Source organism: Beta vulgaris, chromosome 4, assembly GCF_026745355.1.
Source record: "Beta vulgaris subsp. vulgaris cultivar EL10 chromosome 4, EL10.2, whole genome shotgun sequence".
NCBI lineage: Eukaryota > Viridiplantae > Streptophyta > Magnoliopsida > Caryophyllales > Amaranthaceae > Beta > Beta vulgaris.
In genome coordinates, this window is record NC_079205.1 from 50,036,100 (window position 1) to 50,060,338 (window position 24,239).

The 24,239-nt window shown below is 38.1% G+C and overlaps 1 protein-coding gene across 7 annotated transcripts; it reads left to right on the forward strand.

The window, feature by feature from the left end:
* The first annotated feature begins 300 nt into the window (after nucleotides 1–300).
* Nucleotides 301–24,228, forward strand: LOC104891083 (hypothetical protein). Of its 7 annotated transcripts, XR_008969086.1 has the most exons (19): nucleotides 304–639; nucleotides 756–1,072; nucleotides 1,634–2,217; nucleotides 2,610–2,694; nucleotides 2,982–3,023; nucleotides 3,385–3,447; nucleotides 4,895–4,944; nucleotides 5,031–5,058; nucleotides 6,026–6,100; nucleotides 6,198–6,308; nucleotides 6,385–6,445; nucleotides 6,806–6,919; nucleotides 8,235–8,353; nucleotides 9,074–9,143; nucleotides 18,963–19,004; nucleotides 20,875–20,915; nucleotides 21,758–21,895; nucleotides 22,418–22,544; nucleotides 23,807–23,819. XR_008969086.1 is itself a non-coding variant. In XM_010676732.4 (18 exons), the coding sequence occupies exons 2-18, from the start codon at nucleotides 770–772 to the stop codon at nucleotides 23,917–23,919; spliced, it is 2,028 nt and encodes a 675-aa protein (XP_010675034.2). In that variant the 5' UTR covers nucleotides 315–639; nucleotides 756–769; the 3' UTR covers nucleotides 23,920–24,228. The 7 variants fall into 7 exon arrangements, 4 of the variants coding, with proteins under 4 accessions (XP_057250325.1, XP_057250324.1, XP_010675034.2 ...); XM_010676732.4 differs by lacking the exon at nucleotides 21,758–21,895 and having other exon boundaries at nucleotides 315–639; nucleotides 23,807–24,228; XR_008969087.1 differs by lacking the exons at nucleotides 21,758–21,895; nucleotides 23,807–23,819 and having other exon boundaries at nucleotides 301–639; nucleotides 9,078–9,143; nucleotides 22,418–22,484.
* The last annotated feature ends 11 nt before the right edge of the window (nucleotides 24,229–24,239 follow it).

Here is a 24,239-nt window from a genome sequence, read left to right on the forward strand (position 1 = left end):
CTGCAGGGGTGGTGGGAGTATGGGGAGGGATGTTTAGGGTTAGGTTTAGGGTTTAGGATTAGGGTTAGGATTAGGGTTAGCATTAGGGGTTAATTAGGGTTTAAAACAGAAAATTAGGGTTAATGACTAACGACGATTAACGTCGTTAGTCGTTGAGGGTATCCGAGTGTATTAGTTTGAAACTTAGGGGTATTGAGTGTATTAGTTTGAAACTTAAGGGTATCTGCGTAATTTTGAAAACATGAAGGGTACTAGGTGAATTTTTTGAAAACTCGGGAATATCAGATGAAAAAACCGTAAAAAAAATCGATTTAAGACTATCTGACCCTAGCTCGACCAACCCGGTAGGGTCCGGTGAAGATGCTGAAAAGGGAGAAGTATTTATCTAATCGAACACGACGGTTATTGCTATGAAAGAATCCCGCATGCAACTCTCTGTTTCCGTTACACGTACTAGGACATACACAAGAAAATGGAGGAGAGAGAGAGAGAGAGAGAGAGAGAAATTGAAAGAGAAAAAGAAAACCCGAAGCACCCATGATCCCAACTTAGATCTCACGTACTGAACTACGTGCATGGTGCACCCAGATCCCATGAAGAAACATACCTTCCCTTAATCACAATCAAACTTCATTACATGTAATGCACGCCAACTGTTTGTTTAAATGCCTCTAACAAATTCTTTCCATTTCTTCATAACATTATGACATGAATTACGAATTCAATCATCTTTTTTTTTTATCTGGGTATTGCAGTTTTGGTGAAAAGAATGGATCGGTTTAGGGCAAAGTACGATAGACAAAAGAGCGTAGAAAGCCCTACTGAATCTCCTGTTGCAATGTCACCATTACACCGTCATGCTCGTTCTTCATCGTCTGTGTTAACCAATGCAAAGAAGCCTCAGAATGTGGCGGCCAAGGCAGCGGCTCAAAGACTTGCACAAGTGATGGCGCATTCAGGTGATGATGAGGACGAGGATGAGGATGATCTCTTGGTTGATTATCAACCTGTTGGCTCGCTTGGTGGCCGTGGCCTTGCTGCTGGAAGGTCTGCTCGGCCTCGATCCCCCAAGGTGAGATGATAGTTAAATAATGTACGTTACGTTATTATTTGCCTGCATGATTGCATGTGTGTATGCTTATGCTATGTTTTGTTTGGATAGAGGGTGATACAAGGTTAGGATTGAGTGAAAGATTAATATAATTAGTGCTTATAAATTTGTTACACTTTGGCTATTACCTATGAACGCCTACAAATTTGTTTGATGTTGTTGTCAAATTATTATTTTGTGCTTAAGGGGAATTTTTGTTATCTTATAATTCCTGTCTATGTTTCCTGCTGAAAATGTTTTATTCTTAGTTTTGACGGAGCATTAAAGTCCTCGAATATGGAAGAAGGGGAGAGGGGAGGTGGCGGGTGGGTGGGTTGGGTGTGCTAGATTTTGGGCTAGTTTGTACTGAAAATTATGGTAGTGTGTCTAGTGTAGCCATTGGTGATAGATTGCATTTATCTAGTAATTTCTGCCAATCTTATTTTTTGCCCTTAGAATTATGGTAATGTGGTTATTATGTGACTGCACTGCTTGAAACACAAGTTGATGAACTTACTTATACACTTTGTGTTGCTTCCTTAGTCAGTTCGTTCAGCTTCTACAGAGCAGCCTACATCAATGCGAACTCCAATGATTGCTCGTCCATCTTTCTCTGCTAAGACCAACGAACAATCTTTACCAAGACCATCTTCAGCAGGTCGGTTATCACAGCCATCCATCAACCCTCTGGAGCCAAGGCAGTCGTCAGCGCATTTAGCGTCAACAGTTAGAACAGCCAGGTCTTCCAGAGATTCTATAGATATGGAAGAAGAACAAAATGAATCGAGTGGAAGACCATCTTTATGTGTTAGAACTAATGCAGAATCTTCTGGACGATCAGCTGCAGCTTTTCGGCCACCTCTGACCTCGGCTAGTACAGAGCAAACCCAATCAGCTTCTGTGTCAGCAGGACGATCTCCTATGTTTGCCAACTCTGAGGATCTCAATCTATCTGAGCGATCACCTAAGGTCATCAATCCTTCCGAACAGCCTCTATCTGCCCCTTCTACTACGTTAGGCCGACCTTCAGGGCCTAAATCAGTTTCTGTGTTGCCCCCTGCTGTTAAAATGTCTCTGAAGCAACAAACTGCATATAGTCCAGTGGCTGGCAGTGCCAGTAATAAGAGGTATGCGGACCATTAAATGGTTAATTTTATTGTGAGGATATGTAATATGTGAGTTGGAGGGGGAGGTAGAAAATGAGTCATCTGTTGTTTTCAGGTTTGCTTAATGAATCTTTAGCTGCGTCTGGCATATTTGTTTGCTAGCTATTTAGATGTACATATTTGTCTCCCATGATTTCCTATTTTACCCCACTATAACCCCCCCTCTCACCTCTCTCCCAAACACTCGTAGCTTAGAGAGTTTCTGTGTTTCATACTTCCATTTCAGTATTACATGCTATTTCTTGCAATATTCTATTTTTGATATTGATGCTTTCAGCTTATTGCTCAAGTGTTTGATTTAGTCAGTAATCTCTGTAGTGCTATTACCTTAACCCATATTTTCCATTAAGTAGGTTGTCACTAGACTTTGGGAGTAGGATATCGAGAGAACCCAAAGAGCCTAATGATCAGCTCTCGACGACAGCCCTACAAGACGAGGTAAAAATTCTTGTCTTTTGGCCAATTCGTAACACTATTGGATTTTAGACAGGTTTTACTCTTGTGGTATGCAAAAATTCTTTAGATTTGTGCGCACATATGTAAAGCCTAAACATCTTTTCATTTTTCTCCCTTTTTTCGGAAATATTACCTCTAAAATTGTGAGAGTTGACTAGACCTTGGGTTTACCCCCTCCCCTCCCTCGTTTGTTTTCCTTTACCAGTTCGCTCTTCTTTGTAATAGTTTCTTTCCAAATCTCATTAATCAATTATGAAACTTTTGTGCAGCTTGATATGCTACAAGAGGAAAACGACAGTCTTCTAGATAAGGTGCAATACATCAATGATTTTCTTTTCTTCTTGACTCTTGTTTACGCTCTTATGCACAAGCTTTTTGGGCTATGCCTATGCTGCATTGTTAACTGTAATATCTTCAGTTTTTTGTCTTGGTTGTTAATCGTCTTAGTAGGCATTCAACAAGTTGTGTTTGGCAAATATTATTGTGGAACACATCGTCATGATGGGTTCTTCTCAACTATTTAATTTTTGAAGCTCCTAATTAATGCTTTTAGGTGTTACTCTCAACCAAATCAATGTGTGATGACTCCCTATTTTTTGCATAAACACACAAACGCATCCTTAACTATTGTTTTGTTACTCTCTTTTCACTTTTTATGATATGTTCCTTCAGCTTCGACTTGCAGAGGAACGGTTTCAAGAATCTGAAGCAAGAGCTAAGCAACTCGAGAGACAGGTAATAATCTTGCAAGGGTTATCAAAGTGTAGGTCGGCATTGAATTTGAATAAAGAGATTTCTCTGACTTTTATAGATCAATATGTTAAAGCAGATTAGCAGAATACCGCAGTGTTGGGCTTGTTGCATTACGTGTCATTTTTTATTTGCATCTATATGTCCGTTTATAATGTGTTCTGATCACATGTTAGTTTCCTTGTCAACTGTAGTGCCCGTCAAAATTTTTTTAGTGGTTCATACAGTGAGCTTGAAGTTCAACCCAAAAAAAACCAAAAAACATAGATAATTGTTCTAATACGCTCTTAGAGAAATTCAGTTAAGTAGACATCTCATCTTGTGAGTCCAGTGTGATATATTTGCATTAATGAATTCTAGACTTCTGGTAATTGGTACAAGATAGGATCTTCTATGAGTTGTCATGCTAATTGATAAGTGGTGGATTTATACTAAGAGAAGCAAGCAGAGCAAATTCACTGTATTCTCTTTTTATTTAGCTGAGATTTTGGTTCAAACATTTACTCAATATCTTTGGTTTCTTCAAAAATCCTTTCTTATAATTCTTTTTCTATATATACAGAACTTCTAAAATCAAAATACGATGTTGAATTTGATATCAAATGATATCTCGCCAGTTTGCATATAAAAAAGCATAGCTCTCTAGAAATCAGTATAAAGTAGAAAAGTATTCTCAGAATAAGTTTCCAGAGATGTTGATCCATCTTGAATTCAAGCATACAAAACGGAAACAAATGAAATGTTTACACTTAACCCATTTACACAAGGTTCCTCTCTCTTCCAAATTCTTTGAGATGCATGATTGTACATTTGCAGTAAGTCATTTTAACCAGTAGGATATTGCTGCTAATATGCTGATTTGGCTTACAACTGATATAGAAATTCTGAAATGCTTACTTGCCTTTTTTTATCAGGAAGGTAGAGGTAAGAGGTCCTATTTATTCTTGTAGCCTTTTCTTTTCTTTTCTTTTACGGAAAAAAGGGGTAGGAGGTCCTTAATCTGATTCCACCGATCTTTGATTCAGAATATTTATTCCAAGTATTTGACGCACTGGCTTTTTTTAGTGTTCCAGAAGGGGAAAGGCTTTTTTGTTCTTTTAGCAAAAGGTTGTGGGAGGAGAAGGGTGTATGTGTGTGTGTGGGGGTGGGGGGGGGGGGTTGGGGGGGGGGTTCCACCCAAGGATAATGATTCTTGGACCAGTAATACAATCTTAGACAAAGCTCTTTTTGAGTTGGGTATGCACTAGAATGTTGAACGGGTAACTGAACTGTTATTTGGATTGATAATCGGTGCTTTCATTAAGCCGTTTAGAAACCGTATACTTTATTGCTTTGGTATATTGCTTTATATTTGAAGATAGTATCTTGACTAATCATACAACTTGTAGTAATTTTTCTTCTCCCAGTTAAAAGCATGCTTCCTTGTCTGTAGGTTGCAAATCTTGGAGAAGGTGTGTCTATGGAAGCTCGACTTTTAAACAGGCAAGCATCAATCTTAAGCACTCATATGTATATGGTCTTGTGATGTTTCATTATGCTCAAATGGTTAATATCTCTTTACTCGGCAGAAAAGAGGCAGCCTTGCAGCAAAGGGAGGTATGTTTCGCTAATTGTGTTATTGTATCTTCTTTGTATCATATAAGCAGTTATGATTTCGTGATAAATTTTTCCAGTTGCATGTTCATTTTAGCATGGTATATGTACATCTGATTTTTTAATGGGTGGGCTTAGCTCCTTGTAACTGAAGTGCAAGCTTGCTTTTGAGCAATCTCATTTTTAGCCTTACCCAGTTACCCGGATGAGTTAACTCTGCAACTTGTCCAAGCCCGTTAAAGTCTTTAGTGGATCCATATGTTGAATGCAGATTAATGGAAGAAGTTGACAGTCAAAGGATTCCGATCTTTATGATGGAGGAGCTTTAGAAATGAAAATTCCATCTTCTCATCCTCGTATGCTCTCTTATGAAGAGGATTTTTGGCTGTTCCAAAAGTACTTCTGTCTAACTCATGGCATCTTTCAGTTCGGTAAAACTAGAGAAACAGACCGTGCCCCATGTATCTGAATCTTTATTTTCAGTGTCCTACATCAGAGAATATATTTCTTATTATTTTGAAAACTTTACATCACTAGTAGGCAGTGACTGACAAGTGATGACAACTACCAAGAGGATATAAATGCATCTTAGATTGAAGATCTATGGATTGTTGTTTTGTGTGAGCTTCCGAATCTATCATCCTTTGTGCCTCTGGAGTCTGGTCTACCCAGAAAAAGGATGAAAAGTTAGAGCAGCTAATTGAGGAGGGGGATACCCAAGCATAGTTTGAAGGGGATAGTATATTTGCTGAATCACAACCAAGAATATAACAAAATTAAATCAACTTATTTTCTAATTTCTTTTAAAGCATATAACAAAAGTTTCATATTCTTCCTACTATGGGGTGTCCATGAGAGAAGCAACTTTCTTCAAGGCTTGTTGACTTCTAAATTTATCCTGGTTTATGAAACGTTTGCCTCATGTTTTTACTTTTTAATCAAAGAATTATTAACCTTTCTTCATCTGTAGGCTGCACTGAGAGTGGCTTCAAAAAAATATGGTGGCAACACTGGAGATATTACAGCACTCAGGATGGAAGCAGAGGTATTCAAATTTCGACGTCTGTGGGTGCTTCTCTTTTGATGGTTAGATTTCATTATCGTGCATTGTGATTGGTAATGACACTCATAATTGTGAATAGTCTGCTAGGGATGAGGCAACTTCTGCACTTGATCAACTCCAGGAGTCTGCGTCTGAATTAAGATCCCTTCGGTCTGTGGTTCAAAGATTAATGTTGAATCAGGAGGAGATGGTTCGAGTTTGACTCTTCTATCACATCTTATTACTTGTTACCATTCTTACTAACATGGTTCACAGCGTTTCAATAGGAAGAGGTGGTTCTTAAGAGGTGTTGGCTTGCTCGATATTGGGGTTTATGCGTTCGACATGGTAATTGAATGACTTGGCTTAAGCTAGTAAAAGAGCATGGTGACTTCCAACTTGATTTTTCCCTTGTCTAAACATCAAGATTATGTTGCATAGAGAACCAAAGAATGTGTTTAACCCTCCATCTCTTACACATTCTAAGTCACTGTCCTAATCAACCATATCAACTTCTCATACTTGTTGGCTGGAAATTGTTTGTCGCTAACTGTGACATATCCACTATTGCAACCAACAATATGTTAAGGTTGCATATTGCTTTGATTCTTTCCTTTGCTGGATGCCCACATCTTTCCTTTTTTTTTTTTTTTGCTGTGAACAATGAAAGCTGATATTCCTACTATTCTTTTGGCAATCATTTGTTAGGTATCTATCCAGATATTGCGGGAGCCAAACTTAATTACTGGTCATCCTTGGCCCCTCTACCTGTTGAAATTGTTATGGCTGCGGGACAAAAAGCAAAGGAAGACTGTCACTCAGGTGAAGGACTATTGTTATTTTTGTTGGTTGATACTTCAATTGAATTATTTTATCTTTCCGACGACTACTGAAGTACATCTTTTGTCATTTTATGGAGTTTTCTTTTCTACAACCTACCCTTGTAATTTTACTCAAACTCTTCAAAAATGTTACTCGTTATAGGTATCCGAAAATCGACATGGTTAAGCCAATTCTTTTAGTTCGGAGGATCATAACTGATTATTCAAATCCATTTTAGTGTCAAATATGTCTCCTGCTGTAGGTCTGTTGGACATGGTAATTGATGAGCTAAATAACAGAAAGTACCTCTGTGCACCTGCAAGTTCCACTTGACATCCTTTTTATCATGTTCAAAATTCATTGACATGCTACCTCAGAGTTTTTGAATGATGTTATAATGTAAATCTATTACAAAGACCGTTTAAATGGTTGGTGAAATTTGCAAAATTTTAGTACTTAACGAAATCATTTTTTTTTTAAATCTTTAAACAATCTATCTGAATGATGACCAAGATATACTCTAAATTTAGGAATACAACGCAAAAATGCTAAAAAAAATTTAAAATGCACCCTTCCTTAGCTCCCCTCTCTTCTATGAGGGCTGATGCGTAATATGTGTAGAACCATTATGAAGTTGTTTCTGACATTTCTAGGGCCCTTTAAGTATTACATTGACCAAAAAAAGGGGGGGGGGGGTTTGGGGGGAAAAGTTCATTTTCATAGGTGGAGTTTTTGGGCTAAGGTTGGGTCTCTGATGGTCACTAATGGCTCATGGGAGAGTCCTGCTGGGATTTTGCTGCTGACCATATGTGGTATTAGCAAGGAGATGGGGCTTCTAGTTGTATGTAAACAATTTCATTATAAATAAAATCTACTCCCTTCGCCCAAAATAAATGAAACGTTTTGACTTCTCAAGGTCAAGAAATCGTCTCAAACAGTTTGTCATGTCTGATCTTTATAGAATCGTACTAGTGCATATTTTTCAAGGTATCAACTTTTATACATTTTAAATACGTAACTAGAGATGTTAATTGTCAAAGGTGTGTTTTCATGTTTTAGAGACCATGAAAAGTACAAGGGTTTCATTTATCTTAAGATGAGTAATGGTGGTTTTCACTAAGGACGTGGACAAACCAAAACTTAACTTGTGATTTTGAGTGTGAATGAGTCTATCGTAGTAATATCTTGTGAATTTCCAAAATGAAAAATAAACCCATCTAGTTCTTAGTTTCTTACTACAGAATCATTGTATATTAACTTTTTTAATCAATTAAGAGAACTCATCAAATGTGATTGTCCGTCTACTTTTGTGCAGCTAACAATGATGACAGAAGGGAAAAGACTTTTCGTGATAGCAGTCAACTTTCAGGAGAGGGCAGTGCTGAAAGCATGCTTACAGTAGAGAGAGGTCTGAGGGAACTAGCGGTGCTGAAGGTTGTTGCCATATGTCCCTTTTACGAGTCCACATAGTTACATCTCATTGTGACTTTATTTCCAGTATGTATTGTCATTGTCAAGTTCGTAGCCAAGTTTCCAATTCTTTGCAATTTTTTTAATACGGGCAAAGTAGAGATTGTCTGTTCTCGTCTGGTCTATGCAACAGCAGCTGGTTTTGAGTTGGCTGTCTGTCAAAGTTTTGCAGGCCGCGTCTGACATCTACCTTGCAGTTTCTTTAGAATAGTTCTCTGTTTTCTTTCGGAATCAATTGAAAAGCTGGGCATTGATAAGGTTTGCCGCCAAGTCTAACATCTCCCTTGCAGTTTTGTTAGAATTATTAGAATCAATCTTGAAACTGGCTCTGAACAAATGATTCTGTAATATCTGAAATTGTTGAGCCTGTTAAATAATATCATAATCAATTTGACTGGGTATATCTTCATGGAACATAAGTTGCATAAGAAATATGGTGATGAATGTCACAAGACATTCTGATTAGAAGCGTTCAAGTCTTTTTTCGTTATTACTACCACAACATCAATTGCAACGGTCTTTGGCAAAGTGGCTTATACTGCTTCCTTCCTTTTTCCTCACGTAATGGTCTCAAATATAGATGTTATAAGAAGCATTGCTTGAGATCAGTTATTGTAAACATAAGATATTTACAAGTAGTAGTTATTGTAAACATAAGATAATTTTATCTGATTTTCCTTGAAGGTAGAAGATGCCACCAGGCTTGCAATGGCTCAACATAGACGGAGGAGTATGCAGAAACCTGCTTTTACAGGTTTGCACGATGTTGCTGTTCTCTTGCCGTTTAATTTTCACGCAACTATCATGTGGCTGTATCGCTTACTTTTTTACCTTTTCAATGATTACTTGGTGCAAAGAGAAATGTCATGCATAAAGTTGCCACGAAAACGTATATACATTAGGACCCATGTGCATTTAGGTACATAATGGACTAAATTGAAGCACATTTGATATTAATATCATAGTGAAGCTTTCGACGGGTGTTTTTATAATTAGAGAAATCTGGCTGAGGCCATGTGTAGCTAGTCATGGTTTGGCCAAGGATTTCTCAGTCTTTGTCATTTTATTGGGTTTTATGGTTTTTGATGTGAAAGTTTGAAACCATTGAGTTTGAAGGCCATGGTAATCCCACCTTGCATCAATGTACTTAGGGATGGCAGTGGGGCGGGTCAAGTAGGAGACCCGCCCCATCCCCGCCCAAGTGGGGCGGGGATGGGTCTAGGTTTGGTGGGGATGGGGATTAAAATCCTACCCGCAATGGGTGGTGGAGCGGGTATGAATTTTATGCTATCCCCATCCCATACCCGCCCGCCCCGCCTCATCCCCGCCCAACCCGCCCCACCCCCGCCCACCCTACATACATATGATTAAAATTCTATTGATATACTTATATTGTTAATTATTTTATCTTGCAAAATATAAATATGTGGGTATGACGTAGGTACGAAGCGGGTGCGGATACTCATCTGGGTGGTAGGGGTGGGGATGAAGTGGGTACGACGCGGATATGAAGCAGTTGCGGGTACCCATGCTGGTGGTGGGGCGGGGATGTGTATAAATATGTACTTGGTGGGGCGGGGATGGGTCTGAAATTTTCTCCCGCAATGGGTGGTGGGGCGGGGATGGGTCTGAAATTTTCCCCCGCAATGGGTGGTGGGGCGGGGATGGGGATTGGAATTTTATGCGGGTGCGGGTGTGGAGGTACCATCCTCCGCACCCGCCCCGCCCAATTGCCATCCACAACTTCATAAATGTACTTGCAGTTTTCCTCTTTCATTGAGAAACTCTTAGCAATAGCCTCCTTAACTATATCCATAACTTCATAAATGTAACCTACATGTAGTTTTCTTTCTCCATCAACCATCCTAAGAACCTTGACAAGAGGCCCCGTCAACTTAAGAACATAAACAACATGTCTCCAAAAGGTGTCTTGCAAAACAAATGATGCAACATTTTTTCCTCTTGTTCCTTTGGCCATTTGGAAGCATTCCATTCTTGAGAAGTAACCATCTTCCTCAAGAAGAAAAAAAAGGTGAGAGAAGAAATCAGAAGAAAAAATAGAAATCAGAAAAAAAAAGATATAGAAGAAAGGAGAAGGAAGAAAAAGCAAATTAGAGAATAAACAAAAAAGAAATCCAAAAAAGAAAAAGAGAAGGAAAAAGATTCTACTTACCGGCGAAGGGGTGACAACGACCTGCGAAGAACGACCTGCAAAGGGGCGATGAGGAGCGGTTGCTGTGGAGTTTGAGTTCTTCTCTTACCTTATTTGTCGAATTCGAGTTCTAGGGTTTTGGTCAAAGTGTCGACTAATTCTAAGGTATAATGTTCGAAAAACCAAAATAAAAAGGAAAAAGAAGGCATGTGAGGTCACGCGCGCCTAGCTGCAGAAAGTGCATGCCTACTGCGCCTCTAGCCTTTACAAAGGGGGGTTCCTTGTGTCGCCTCTTGTGCTTCGCGTCGCCTAAGGTGCAGGTTGCAATTTTTTGTGCGCCTTGGGTCGCCTGGCGCCGCTTTTTAAAACTAAGATTTTGCTATGTGATATTTGTAGTCTTCGTGTGAAAAATCGAGTCTTTGTTGTGCTTGGCAACAGAGAAAAATATGGTGAGGACTATGATGAGACCTTTGCACCAATGGCCAAAATGGCTACTGTAAGATCCCAATTAGTTGTTGCCTTTGTTTGTAACTAGTGTAGGAATAAGTGTTATTGGTTGTGATTAATTCTCCCCCTATTTTGTGGGAAATTATTAATCATAGAGAAAGAGGAATCGTAGGAAAGTAAATAATATGCGTCATTATTTTTAGAGAACATTTCCTATTTAGCATTCCAAATTTAGCACTTGTGTGATTATATAATGCTTAGGTTGTAATATAGAATTTAATTAATTATTCACATCAGAAAAGTTTAGTTTAAGAGGGAAAAAAAACTCTTACATTGCATTTAATTATTTCCTTCATAGTGGTTGTTTGTTTATCCCTAAAATATTATTTTGTGAGCTATCAATTTCATATTATCTAGTAAAAGTCAAATTTCTGCTGTGAGCTCTAACAATTGGTATCAGAGCAAACGTCAAACTATTAAGTAGTTAAATTTTTTTATTTATTTATATTGGCATCTACTAATGGAACGGTAAAAGTTGGGAAATATGAAATTGAAAAATTCAACGGGAAAAATGATTTTTCCTATTGGAGGATGCAAATGAAAAATTTGCTTATATCACAAAAGTTGCACAAGGCATTGGCAGGAAAAGAACAAAAACCCGAGGACATAAGGATGAGAATTGGGATGAATTAGATCTTGAAGCACGAGCGACTATAATCTTATGCCTTGAGAGGGATGTTGCATTCTTGGTGAATGAAGAAGCAACGGCTGCTGGCGTGTGGTCAAAGTTAGAGACAAACTTCATGACGAAAACCCTAACCAACAGGATCTACTTAAAATCAAAATTGTATACATGCAAGATGGAAGAAGGCACCTCAATTCGAGAGTATATCAATAAGTTTGATAGGATCATATCAGACTTAAAGGATGTAGATGTGAAGGTAGATGAGGAAGACCAATCACTCATGCTATTACTTTCATTACCGAAGTCCTACAAAAATCTGGTTCAAACATTGATGCTTGTCGGTAATACTCTAACCATGGATGAGACTAGAACGTCGCTTTTAGCAGATGACCTTCGAAAGGTTGCTACAAGTGGAATGATGTCTAGTATTGGAAGAGAATATAACAAACAAGCTCAGGGATTGTTTGCAAACAAAGGAAGGACTCATGAAAGAGGACGAGGCAAGGGAGGAAAGTCTAGATCAAAATCTAGACCTCTTGCAGAAAGACCATGTTTCAAATGTGTCATTTTAAAGCTAACTGCCCAAACAAGAGGGTAATATTCAAGAAGAACAATAACGATAACTCTAGAGGAAAACAACATGAAAAACAAGAAGCTAGTTAGGTCTCAAAGGACGAGGATGATTATTGTTACTCAGTTTCAGAACAATGCAATGAGATATGTGGTAAATGGATGCTTGATTCAGGAGCATCACACCATATGTGCCCAAACAGGAAGTGGTTTACAACTTACCAAACTTTGGATGATGGCATCGTTTTGATGGGACATGATCATGCTTGCAAAACGATAGGGTTAGGTACTATCCGAGTCAAGATGCATGATGGAACAATAATAACCTTAGAAGGATGTGAGTCACATCCCAGATTTACAGAAGAACCTTATTTCTCTTGGGCTGTTAGAGAAAAATGGTTGCAAAATTGTCTTGGAGAATGGAGTTTTAAAAGTTGTTTGTGGTTCCTTGGTAGTGATGAAGGGGATTCGTCATGGTAATCATCCTCTTTTTGGAACAACTGTTACATGTGATTTAGCAGTTGGAATCGGTGGAAGTAAAGACCAAACAGAATGCACGAGGATATGGCACATGTGCCTTGGGCATATGTTAGAATAGGGTCTATCGTTGCTTAATGGACAAGGTTTGTTGAAAAACATGAAGAAGCCACAAATGGAATTTTGTGAGCATTTTGTGTATGAAAAAGCACAGAGGGCGAAGTTCTTTACAAGCAAGCACAAGAGCAGAGGGTTGTTAGACTATATGCATATGGATGTTTGGGGTCCGGCTAAAGTTGCTTCCAAGGGAGGTTCCAGGTAGGGGTGAGCAGAAATTCCGGGTACCCAGACCCAGACCCGGTCCCGGTATGGACCTGCCGGGTCCGGACCCGGTCCCGGTCCAACTGGGTCTGGGTCCAAAAATTTGGACCCAGTTGCATCTGGTTCCAATTCTGGGTAAAATTTTTTCGGACCCAGTACCTGGTGGGTACCCAGTTTGACCGATTCCAGCTCTGGGTACCCGATTGGAGCGGGTCTAGGACCGGGTACCCGGTACTTAGAATTGATTTTTTTCATGTACTCATATAGAATTGGTAAAAGGATAATAGTTGTTAAGTAAAAAGTTAGTACTTAGTAGGCTTTTAGGCCCATTTAATTTTTTTAAAAATTTTATAGCTCAATTGGCCCATCTTAGTATGTTGTTAAACTTACAACTGGGTACCCAGTTCTGGACTTGGTACCCACCGGGTCCGGATCTGGGTCCAAAAATTTAGGACCCGGTTTGACCAATTCCAATTCCAATTCCAGATTTTTAATACCCACTGGGTTCGGGTCTATGAAATTCTACTGGGTACCCGGTTGTGCTCACCCCTAGTTCCAGGTACTTTGTTACATTTGTTGATGATTATTCTAGATATGCTTGGATTTATTTTCTTAAGCATAAGAATGAGGTATTCGACATTTTCAAGCGGTGGAGAACAATAGTTGATAACAAAACGGGTAGAAAGCTAAAAACTGTGCATAATGGCACAGAATACACGAGGGAGCTTTCAAGGAGCTTTGTGATCAGGTTGGCAGTGTGAGACTTGGACAGTCAGAGACACACCACAACAGAATGGAGTCGCAAAACGGCTGAATCGTACTCTACTTGAGAAGGCAAGGTGTATGCGCGCTAATTCTGGTTTAGGCAGAGAATGGTGGGCAGAGTCGGTTGCTACAGCTTGTTATATAGTGAATCGATCACCACATTCTTATTTAGATGGTGATACGCCCTATAAGGTGTGGTCAGGGGAACATGCAGATTACAAGAGACTTAGAGTATTTGGGTGCACAACTAACTATCATGTCAAGGATAACAAGCTTGATAAAAGAGCCAAGAAAGCAATCTTTTTAGGGTATCCAAAAGGGGTTCAAGGCTATCGTCTTTGGAGTGTAGATGATTCTAAATTTGTAATGGCATCTGACCTTTGATGAAAGATTTATGGTAGCTTTATCGAAAGTTATGATATTTAATGATGGTGATGTTGGAATGACTACAAATACTCAAGTGGTGGAGATAGAATCTAGAGACCAACCAGATTCTAGTCATGTTCAAGTGGAGCAACCCGGTGTTACTCGAGATGAGGGGGAGGATGATCTTGAATATGAGGAGATTCAACGGGAAAATGTACATGTGTTACAACAATAGCAGCAGGAATATTTGGCGACCACTAGGTCAAAGAGGAATAATAAAACAATTCAGAAGTTTGGGTTAGACACACCTCTGAGGCATTACAGGCAGGTAAATTTGGTTGAATTGCACTCTCGGTGAAGGATGATGAGCCGGTCACCTTCAAACAAGCTATAAAAGACAAGGATAAAGATAGTTGGTTGGTTGCTATGGAGGAAGAGATGCAATCACTTCATAAAAACAAGACATGGGAATTAGTCCCATTGCCCTTGGGAAAGACTGCTATTGGATGTAAGTGAGTGTATAAAAGAAAAGAGGATCCTTCCCAGACCAATGGTATAAGACATAAGGCTAGGCTAGTGGCCAAGGGTTTTGCACAGAAAGAAAGTGTTGATTACAATGAGATATTTTCTCGAATGGTAAAACACTCTTCTATACGGGTGCTATTAAGTCTTGTTGCTCATGGTGATCTTCAGCTGGAACAACTTGATGTAAAGACAACCTTCTTGCACAGTGACTTGGATGAGGAAATTTATATGTATCAACCGGAGGGATTTAAGGTTGAGGGTAACGAGAACCAGGTATGCCGCTTGAGGAAATCACTTTATGGATTGAAACAATCTCCTCGACAGTGGTATAAGCGATTTGATTCCTTTATGTTAAAGCCAAGGTTTTCTAGAAGTAATTATGATTGTTGTGTATACATTCGTAAACTTCGTGGAGGTGATTATATTTATCTCCTATTGTATGTGGATGACATGCTGATTGCATCGAAAAGCAAGGTGGAGATAAATAGGTTAAAAGCTCAACTCCGTGAAGAGTTTGAGACAAAAGATTTGGGCGCTGTAAAGAAAATACTGGGTATGGAGATTAGAAGAGAGAGATCAAACCGAAAATTGTTCTTGAGCCAGAAAGGCTACATTGAGCAGGTTATTGAAAGGTTTGGGATGAAAGGCGCTAAGTCAGTGGTAACTCCAGTGGCTCCGCATTTTAGACTCTCTAGAACGATCTCCCACTACAGCGGAAGATAAGGCATACATGGATAATGTACATTATGCTAGTGCAGTTGGCTGTTTAATGTATGGCATGGTTTGTAGACGTCCAGACATTTCACAAGCAGTTACTGTTATCAGAACCCGGGTAAGGCACATTGGGAAGCAGTGAAATGGGTTTTTAGGTACTTAAAAGGTACCATTGACACGAGATTGTGCTTTGGTGGAGATACATGTCAAATAAGCGGCTTCGTTGATTTAGATTATGCCGGTGATTTAGATAAACGACGATCTACTACTGGTTATGTGTTTGAAAATACATGGTGCTCCAGTTAGTTAGTTGGCGATCAATGTTACATGCTACGGTGGCTCTATCTAGGATAGAGGCTGAGTATATGGCTATGTCAGAAGGAGTTAAGGAAGCATTGTGGTTGTGGGGAATTCTAGATGATTTGGGGTTGAAGCAGGAATGTGTGAATCTTATTTGTGATAGCCAAAGTGCAATTCATTTGGCTAAAAACCTAGTTCATCATGCTCGAACCAAGCATATAGATGTGAGATATCATTTTGTGCGAGATGTTATAGAAGAAGGCAATATTTCTCTATTAAAGGTGGACACAAATGAGAACCCTGCAGACATGTTGACCAAAGTTGTGTCAGGAAATAAATTCCAACATTGTCTGGAATTGCTAAATATTATCCTATGTTATGTATTACATGGAAAATAAATGGAACTACGATTGGTTTGACCTTGGTCAAAGGGTACGTAGGCAGTCATTATTATAATGGTGCAACCGGATACGAATACCGCAATTTGTTCGTTCAAAATTTGGATGTTTTCACATTATTGAACGAGGTGGAGAATTGTATGAATAAGTGTTATTGGTTGTGAGATTAATTCTCTCCCTATTTTGTGGGAAAGTATTAATCATAGAGAAAGAGGAATTGTAGAAAAGTAAATAATATGCGTCATTGTTTTTAGAGAACATTTCTTATTTAGCATTCCAATTTAGCACTTGTGTGATTATATAATGCTTAGGTTGTAATGTAGAATTTAATTAATTATTCACATCAGAAAAGTTTAGTTTAAGAGGAAAAAAAAAACTCTTACATTACATTTAATTATTTCCTTCATAGTGGTTGTTTGTTTATCCCTAAAATATTATTTATTTGTGAGGTATCAATTTCATATTATCTAGTAGAAGTCAAATTTCCGCTGCGAGCTCTAACAACTAGCATGTCCACCAAATGGATGTAAAAAATGCCTTTTTACATGGTGACCTTCAAGAAAATGTTTACATGAAACTCCCACCTGGTTACTCTAAGAAAGGAGATCGGATGCATGTTCTATATGAGGGGGAGCAGTTTCCTAAAGCTTCTCAAGCTAGCAAAGTATTTAAACTAACTAAGTCACTATATGGTCTACTATGAAGCAGATGTATGTCATTTCCCGTACCGGGGACGGGTACGGGACAGATACATCGGAAAAACGTCCCCTGGACGACTCTTGAATGGTGGGGACGTCAGGTTCAGTAGGGGGCGGCTAGGGAGGTTGATAGGGACGTTTTGGGGACGTATTTTGAAGCTTTAAGACGTACCCTTCATGAAAGGACTAAACATGTTGATATTGACTGCCATTTCATCAGGGATAAAGCCATTGAAGGTGCGATCACTCCTACTTATGTTCCTTCTATACACCAGGTTGCATATAACTTTACACATAGTCTTCCAGTCACTCAACTTCAGTCCTTACTGCACAAGATGGGTGTTCATAAGCTATCTTCACTCACCTCTTGAGGGGGAGTATTGAAGGAAAGGTCTATTAAGCACTACAGCCCATTACTCAAGCCCATAATACTTTACGTTTACCTAGCTTATTTCTTTAGTTACCTAGCTGCTCTTATAGCTGGAATGGCTGAGCTTTAATACATGAGTCACTCTAGTGTTTTGTCCTCTTCTATTTGCTAGGTGTCCTCCCAATGATTGGATGTAATATCATTCTAGGGTTGTGTACAAACCTAGATATAATTAGGTTGTTGTACTCAGGTGAGGGTCAAGAGAGAAAACACTAATGTAAGAGCCGTTATTTTGAGCTATGAGAAACTCAATGAGAAAGGAAGAAGGAGATTGACAAATGTTTGATATACATTGCCTTCATAAACCCATTCTTTTTGGTGGTCACATATCTTGTACATGAAATTCACAAAACAATCATCATCCTTATCTATCAAGCTCACAAAAAAGTAGGTCCACAAATTATATTCACCCAAATACTCTTTGGTTTCTGTTTGGAGGTTCCAGGACCTTATTGAGCAAAGTTTAATACCAATCATAAGAAATCTTATGGGACCGCCAATCTAATAATCCATGCTTTTGAAATTGTGCGAAATCCTCACAAGGGTTTATGCATGATTATTGACTATATCGTTTCACCATGGAAAGTTAATGAAATGATATTTCATAAAACCACGCCATCGCCCATACTCAAATGCCCAAGATCAATGTCTTATGCTTTGTGACCCTTTTTTGAAAAGTCACTAGCACTTGAAAGAATGGCACAAAACCTTCAAAATATGACATAGATCCGGGTGTCATTTTTTAAGGATCTTGTTTCATTTTATAGGTGCCATTTTCCAATCATAAATCATTATATTATAGTTGTCAGTTTTCAAGCAGATTTGTCATATTATGGGTGTCAATTTTCAAGCATTGTTTGTCACTTTTACATGTGTCTTTTTGAAAATTTTGATGTCTTTTATCAAGTTTTGCGCCATTTTTTAAGGTCTCATTCTAGAATGAGTCAATGGTATTCTTTAAGCATTACTTGACATGAATGTCATAATTCAAGCTCTGTGTCATTTGTATGAGGCGTCCTTTTTATAATGTGTGTGTGTGTCACTTTTTCAGCATTTTGTGTCATTTTATAAGTTTTGTGTTTTTGGATTTGTTCCTGAATTGAGGAAGATGCAGGTATATTCGGTAATGCCACTAATGACGAGATGAATCTTAAACATTAGAATTTAACAATCCAGAGCTCCATGATTCTACTCACGCTATATAGAATTGAGGAAGATGGTATACAGTATTGGCATTAACGACATAAAGTATTACAATCACTGGGCATTAACAATCCAATGGTTGATAGTGTTTCACACAATAACAAAAGAACTTTATTTATTTGTTTATTGATTTTTGGGGGTGGGAGCTGAGACGGAGAGGGACATGGTGGAATGGTTTTCCACACCATTACCATTGACATGGTTAAGAGCATGTTATTGTAAGCAATATTGTTCAACTTTTGCAATTATAGACTAAACGCAATAACTAGTAATAACTCATTAAGCTAATCAATCAACTTTCTGAATTGCTGCTGAGAATTTTGGTGACAATTTCCCTGAGAAATTGCCCTCAGAGCATTAATGGATTTTTCAATAGATTGACTGTTATTAGACCAACTAGTTGATGTAACATCGTATCAGGATTTGATTCATGAATTGCTGATTATATCTCAGTTTTCCTTAAAAAATAGTGCATTGTTGTCCCTGACTGTTTCTTTAAATATTACTTACTTTTCTGTGCAGATGACTTGAGATCTCCGAGTCAGAAATTCGCTGAAGCTTTTGGTGAGTTGCTTCTTTTCAGCAATTTTATTCATTGGATTATTGGAAGTATAATTTTACAGGAAAAGTGCAAATGTTAGTTGTTACAGTTCTTTTCTTTCTTGTTTCTGGTCTGATCCATGCAGCCACAATGTGAATATTTCCTGTATATCCTGTCCACTTCCTTATTTGGAAATATCTGCCTAATGAAGCCTGAAAATTTGACAAGTATTATGAAGCGAGGACCATTTTAGTTTGATAGCATCAATATGATGATAAACTAGGTATGTGACTGAAATAATTTAGCGCCCAAGGAAGAGAGACTTCAGTGTTAGCCCAGCACTCTATAATCTGAATGGTTGAAATTTGTTTTGCCGACTGAAAATGAATCATAAAAGTTCATCACATCGTATGTGATTAAGTTTGGAAACTGAACTGATTTATCACCCTATAAAACAGTTTATTAGAACCTTTATTTATATACACCTAATTTGAATTTCAAATTTTCCCTCTAATGATGCTACAATGCTCACAAAGTCTTGGTTAGGGAACTAAATCACATTTGCATTCATGGTCCACATGACAGTCGTGCATCAAAGTAGCAGACTTGATTGCAATGTCTCATAATAAAGTGTCGTAGTGGGTGCCAGGGAAAAAAACGCGTTCGCGGGAACGGCTTGTAACGGGAAACAAAACTTTTCGCGGCCGACGCGGCGTGAATTTTTTGAAAAAATTCACATTAATATGTTTTAACCTTATTTGCGATTTTTTAGTTTGTGAAGCATTATTACAACATAATATAATCAAATTTAATAGAATATCATGTTTTCTGGACTATATAATTAAATCATAAAAAAAACTTGGTCAGTGTTTGAAAAGAACGGATGTAACGAGGATAAAAGCGTTCTAACGCGGCGAGTTCGCGTTACGGAACGGACAACGTGGCGAGTTCGCGTTATGGAACGGACAACGCGGCGAGAAGTATGTGAATTTTATTATGGCGTTCCGTAACGGGATTTCACGGAACAGCAAATCAAAAATCCGTTACAGAACGGCCATTCTGAATATTATGTTGGTCGTATGATTGAATCAACTGTGCCTTGTACTGGCCTTATTGTTTTCGGAACAACTGTTTGAGCCCTCGGCAACTTGGAAAATTTTTGTAGTGGCCTTATTGGTTTTGTACCAGCATCCTATACCAATCATTTTTGTTCCCTGGTATACATTGGATTTAAACTCCAAGTTTCTACTAGAAATTCTGTTTTGTTTTATGTGATGCCTGGTATTGGTTAGTTCCTGAAATTATATTTCTCCCCCCATCGTAGTTTTTAGAACAGGGTTAGTGTTAGAAGTTAAAAGCTGACAGCTAGATTAAGAGAAAAGCAGATTTTTTTTCCTTCAATAGCAGGAGGCTTCCATTGATCGGTATTTGACATGTTACCGAAACAGGATTTTGCCCTACAAACACCCTTACACAAGGCCAATGGTTAATCATCCGATACGTGTGTGTGCGCGCGCGCGTGTGCGTGTACGTGTGAAGGAGGGGGGGAGATGTTCGAAAAAGCATGTTCTCACGATATTGGAATTTGTGGAGTGACAAGCTTTAGAGCTGGCAAATGCAGGGGGGACAGTGGGAGTCTTGTCTAAGTGTTTCTTGTAAAAGAGACGAAGGTGTCTGCAGAACGTGTTAACCTTCTGTTATGCCCCTTAAGAGTTAGGGTGAGAGAAAGCAACTGTATCAGGACATATTGATGCTTTGAGTATTTTGGCTCATCCTTTTTGCATCACCAACGACGAACAACAAGATTCTCTGTTAGGCAGAAACTTAGAATTGTCACTTTATTACTTATTCTTATGCTTGCAAGTGTTCATCCAAGTATGTATTTTTTTTCAGAATTGAGCGAAGAAGAGTCTGAAGAAGTGCAGTTTAAGCAGGTACGTTATCGCTTTCCTCAGAAGATGTCCGTTGCATTGAATGGAAGTTGCAGCTAACTTCTTTCCAGCCTAGTAATATATAATCTCCTTTTGCAAGTAATATGTATTGCTTACTTCATCACATATGTATGATCAACATGATCCATTTTGTTTAACCCATTTCTATTATCCAATTTTAATTTTCTAAAACTTGTACAACTAGTTAGCACATATAAGTCCTTTAGGTATCGGCAAGGTGTCCATTGCTTGTAAAGCTTAAGTCAATATATACTCTGTAATAATAATACAAATGGGACAGACGGAGTAGTTTCATTCCATTTAGCATGTTAAAAATGGTAATTCATGCACTTCGGCCACTATCCGAATCGCTTATGAGCTTAGAACTCATGTAATATGGTATCAAGAATGATATGCTATTAAGAAGATATACCAGGTTTCTGACTGATATTCAGTAGGCTTTTTACTGAACTATCTGGATATGTATCGTAAGAGTGCTTCATATTTTTCATACTGTTACTGTCCGAAGTTGTGTGCTCTTATTTTAAGATAGTTAGTTTTGTAAGTATCATCTATTTCTGTCAAGTTCATCTTTAATCCTTGCTTTTTCCGGATTGGCTAGTCAATCAAAGAATCCCTATGCAATATATTGCAAATTCATAAAACAGAAAGCAATGTTCGTCATTTGGTATAATATTAGGTATTAGTTTGGCTTTCCATTTTCTGATTTGGCGTAGTAATGGAAAATATTAGGGTGTGGGGGCCGGGCCTTTGTGGCAGGTTCCTTGGGGAAGGGCACTGTTTGTCTAGGCCCATCCAGGTGTTGGCTACTTACCTTTAAGTAGATGACAGGATAAGGGACCCAATGATTATCCACAAAGGGGAATGCTGTATACAATTCCCTCCGTGTTCTATCTGGCCGGGCAAATAAGGGAGAGATAGAGAGAGAGGAAGAGGGCCAACTATACACTATGCTGCTGAAGGTGGAGTTCAAGGAAGTTCCTGTGCTTCTTTTTCAGTTTTGGTTTTGTTTATACGGGTGTTCAATCACTCTTCAATTTCATGTTTTTGTTGTTTTCTTGATGTAGGCTCCGTTTGGTTGGATGTAAAACATTTTCAATGTAAAATGATTTTCATGGAAAACAATTTACAATGGAAAACAAAATTATAAAATTAGTTTTCCATTGTTTGGTTGCATGTAAAAAAATGATGGAAAACAAGGAAAATGAAAGAGGTAGTAAAAGGAATGTAGAAAGAGGAGTGGTGGAAAATGTTTTCCTCCCAATTTTGGGGGAAAATGTTTTCAATGGGGTGGAAAATGGTTTTCCATCCCAAGTTTTACATTTTAATATTTTACACCAAACCAAACAATGTAAAATAGGAAAATAGTTTTCAAGGAAAACGTTTTACACTCTACCAAACGGACCCGTAGTTTTCATCTTTTATTGTTAAAGATATCCTTATATGATAAGATGATGGTGACCAATCTTTCTTTGGGTCGCCAGGCTTGGCTGATGTATTTCTGGAGAAGAGCTAGAAATCATGGTGTGGAACCAGATATAGCAGATGAGCGCGTGCACTTTTGGATCAACCATAGTGCACAAGCAAGTAACTCACATGACGCAGTTGATGGTATTTTATTTCTCCCTGTGTCAGTCTATGGAAAGTTGTGTATGGACTGTTTGCAATAAACAATTTGATCTAATATTCTTTTGGGCAACACCCAAAGAGAGCAGAAATTTCACGTAGGCTTTAAAGGACTAATACAATTTTTTGTTTATGAACAAATGGAGGAATTGCTTTGGTAAAACATATCATATTCACTATAGATGGATTATAATGCACACAGTAGTGCAGTTCTCTTAATGAACACATAGTAAACCAGAAGCAAAAATTGCTGATTGTAGAATCATCAACTTGATCACCATATTTTTAGTTTGAAACACCACCACGATTATCATATTATTATTTTCAAAATTTTGGCGGAAAATGTTTGATATTGTGGAAACACGATATTGCTACCGCGGTTTGATATTTTTACGGATTCCCCTTATATAAATGTCAACATATATGCATATAGGAGTTTGAGATTACTTCCATAACACATATTCCTTTCATCTCGAAGTGGGTATCCGTTGTTTTACATTGTTTTGTCCCATATACTGTCCTTTGCTAATTGTTGATAAATGCATATTCTTTATTTCATTATACTTAAAAGATTATTTGTTGAATCTCATTGTTCACTTAAGTTGCGTATAAAATTTTATGGCATGTTCATTACTATCTGTTGCTGCTTATCATATCTACCATTACTGACAATCAGCAAAGAGTTGTGTCAATTATGCTGCATAATAACTAGAGAATTTCTGTATTTTGATATCGAGAAGCTGACCAATTTGTTAGCTTTAATATCATATATTTCGCCTGGTGTGTTTGTAATTGTCACAAGGACTTCAAGAGCAGCAGGGTTGTCGATTTGTTCAAACTGTAAATCATTTGTATTCATGTCAGAGGAACTCTTCTTCGTGTTTCTACTTTTTTGTATGACACTGATAACCATGTGTGTGCTTCTGCTATAAGATCTCGTTCTGCGATTGTGCATTAGACTTTTTCTTGCAGAGAGCGCACATTGTCATGCTTGAACTAACAATGCCCCGCAATCATATATTCATACAACATCTGATATCTGAATCTTTCTATTAGTATATTCCCTAAGCATCACTGGTTATTAGAACTGAGAAATCTGAACTTTGTAGGTTGTCATATTCGGCCAGATGTATAAAGGCCTTAATTTGTTTTCAAGATAATGATTTTAGATAAGTGACCGAGCTTTTAAATGTGGCTACTAGTGCAGCTTCATATCTTCAACGATCTCTGTCCCTCGATTTTTGCAGTTGAGCGAGGGCTTATGGAGCTTAGGAAGTTAGGGTTGGAAAACCAGTTGTGGGAAGAAAGCAGGAAATGGACTGAGCAATACTCCCATGCAAGAAAGCAGATGGACTTCTGAGTTTTTAAGAAAGCTTTCTTGTAGGAATAGGATGACATAAACATATATAGGTTGTGTAAATGCGATTTTCCTTAAGTTGAAATTCTGTACTCTGTAGTATCTCCTCCTCTGGTCAACAACCAATGCTGAAAGTACAATTATTTGTTATGTTTCTTCAAAGGGTTCTTTGATGACGAACATCATCGAATAAGAAAAACTGAAAAAGGGTTCGATAATAGATATACCATATCTTATTCTAACGTTTGTATTTTTTAAGGATAAGAAAAGATAATATTTATCTATAATATATAGAGGATTAATGTTGGTTTAGTGGTTGTACG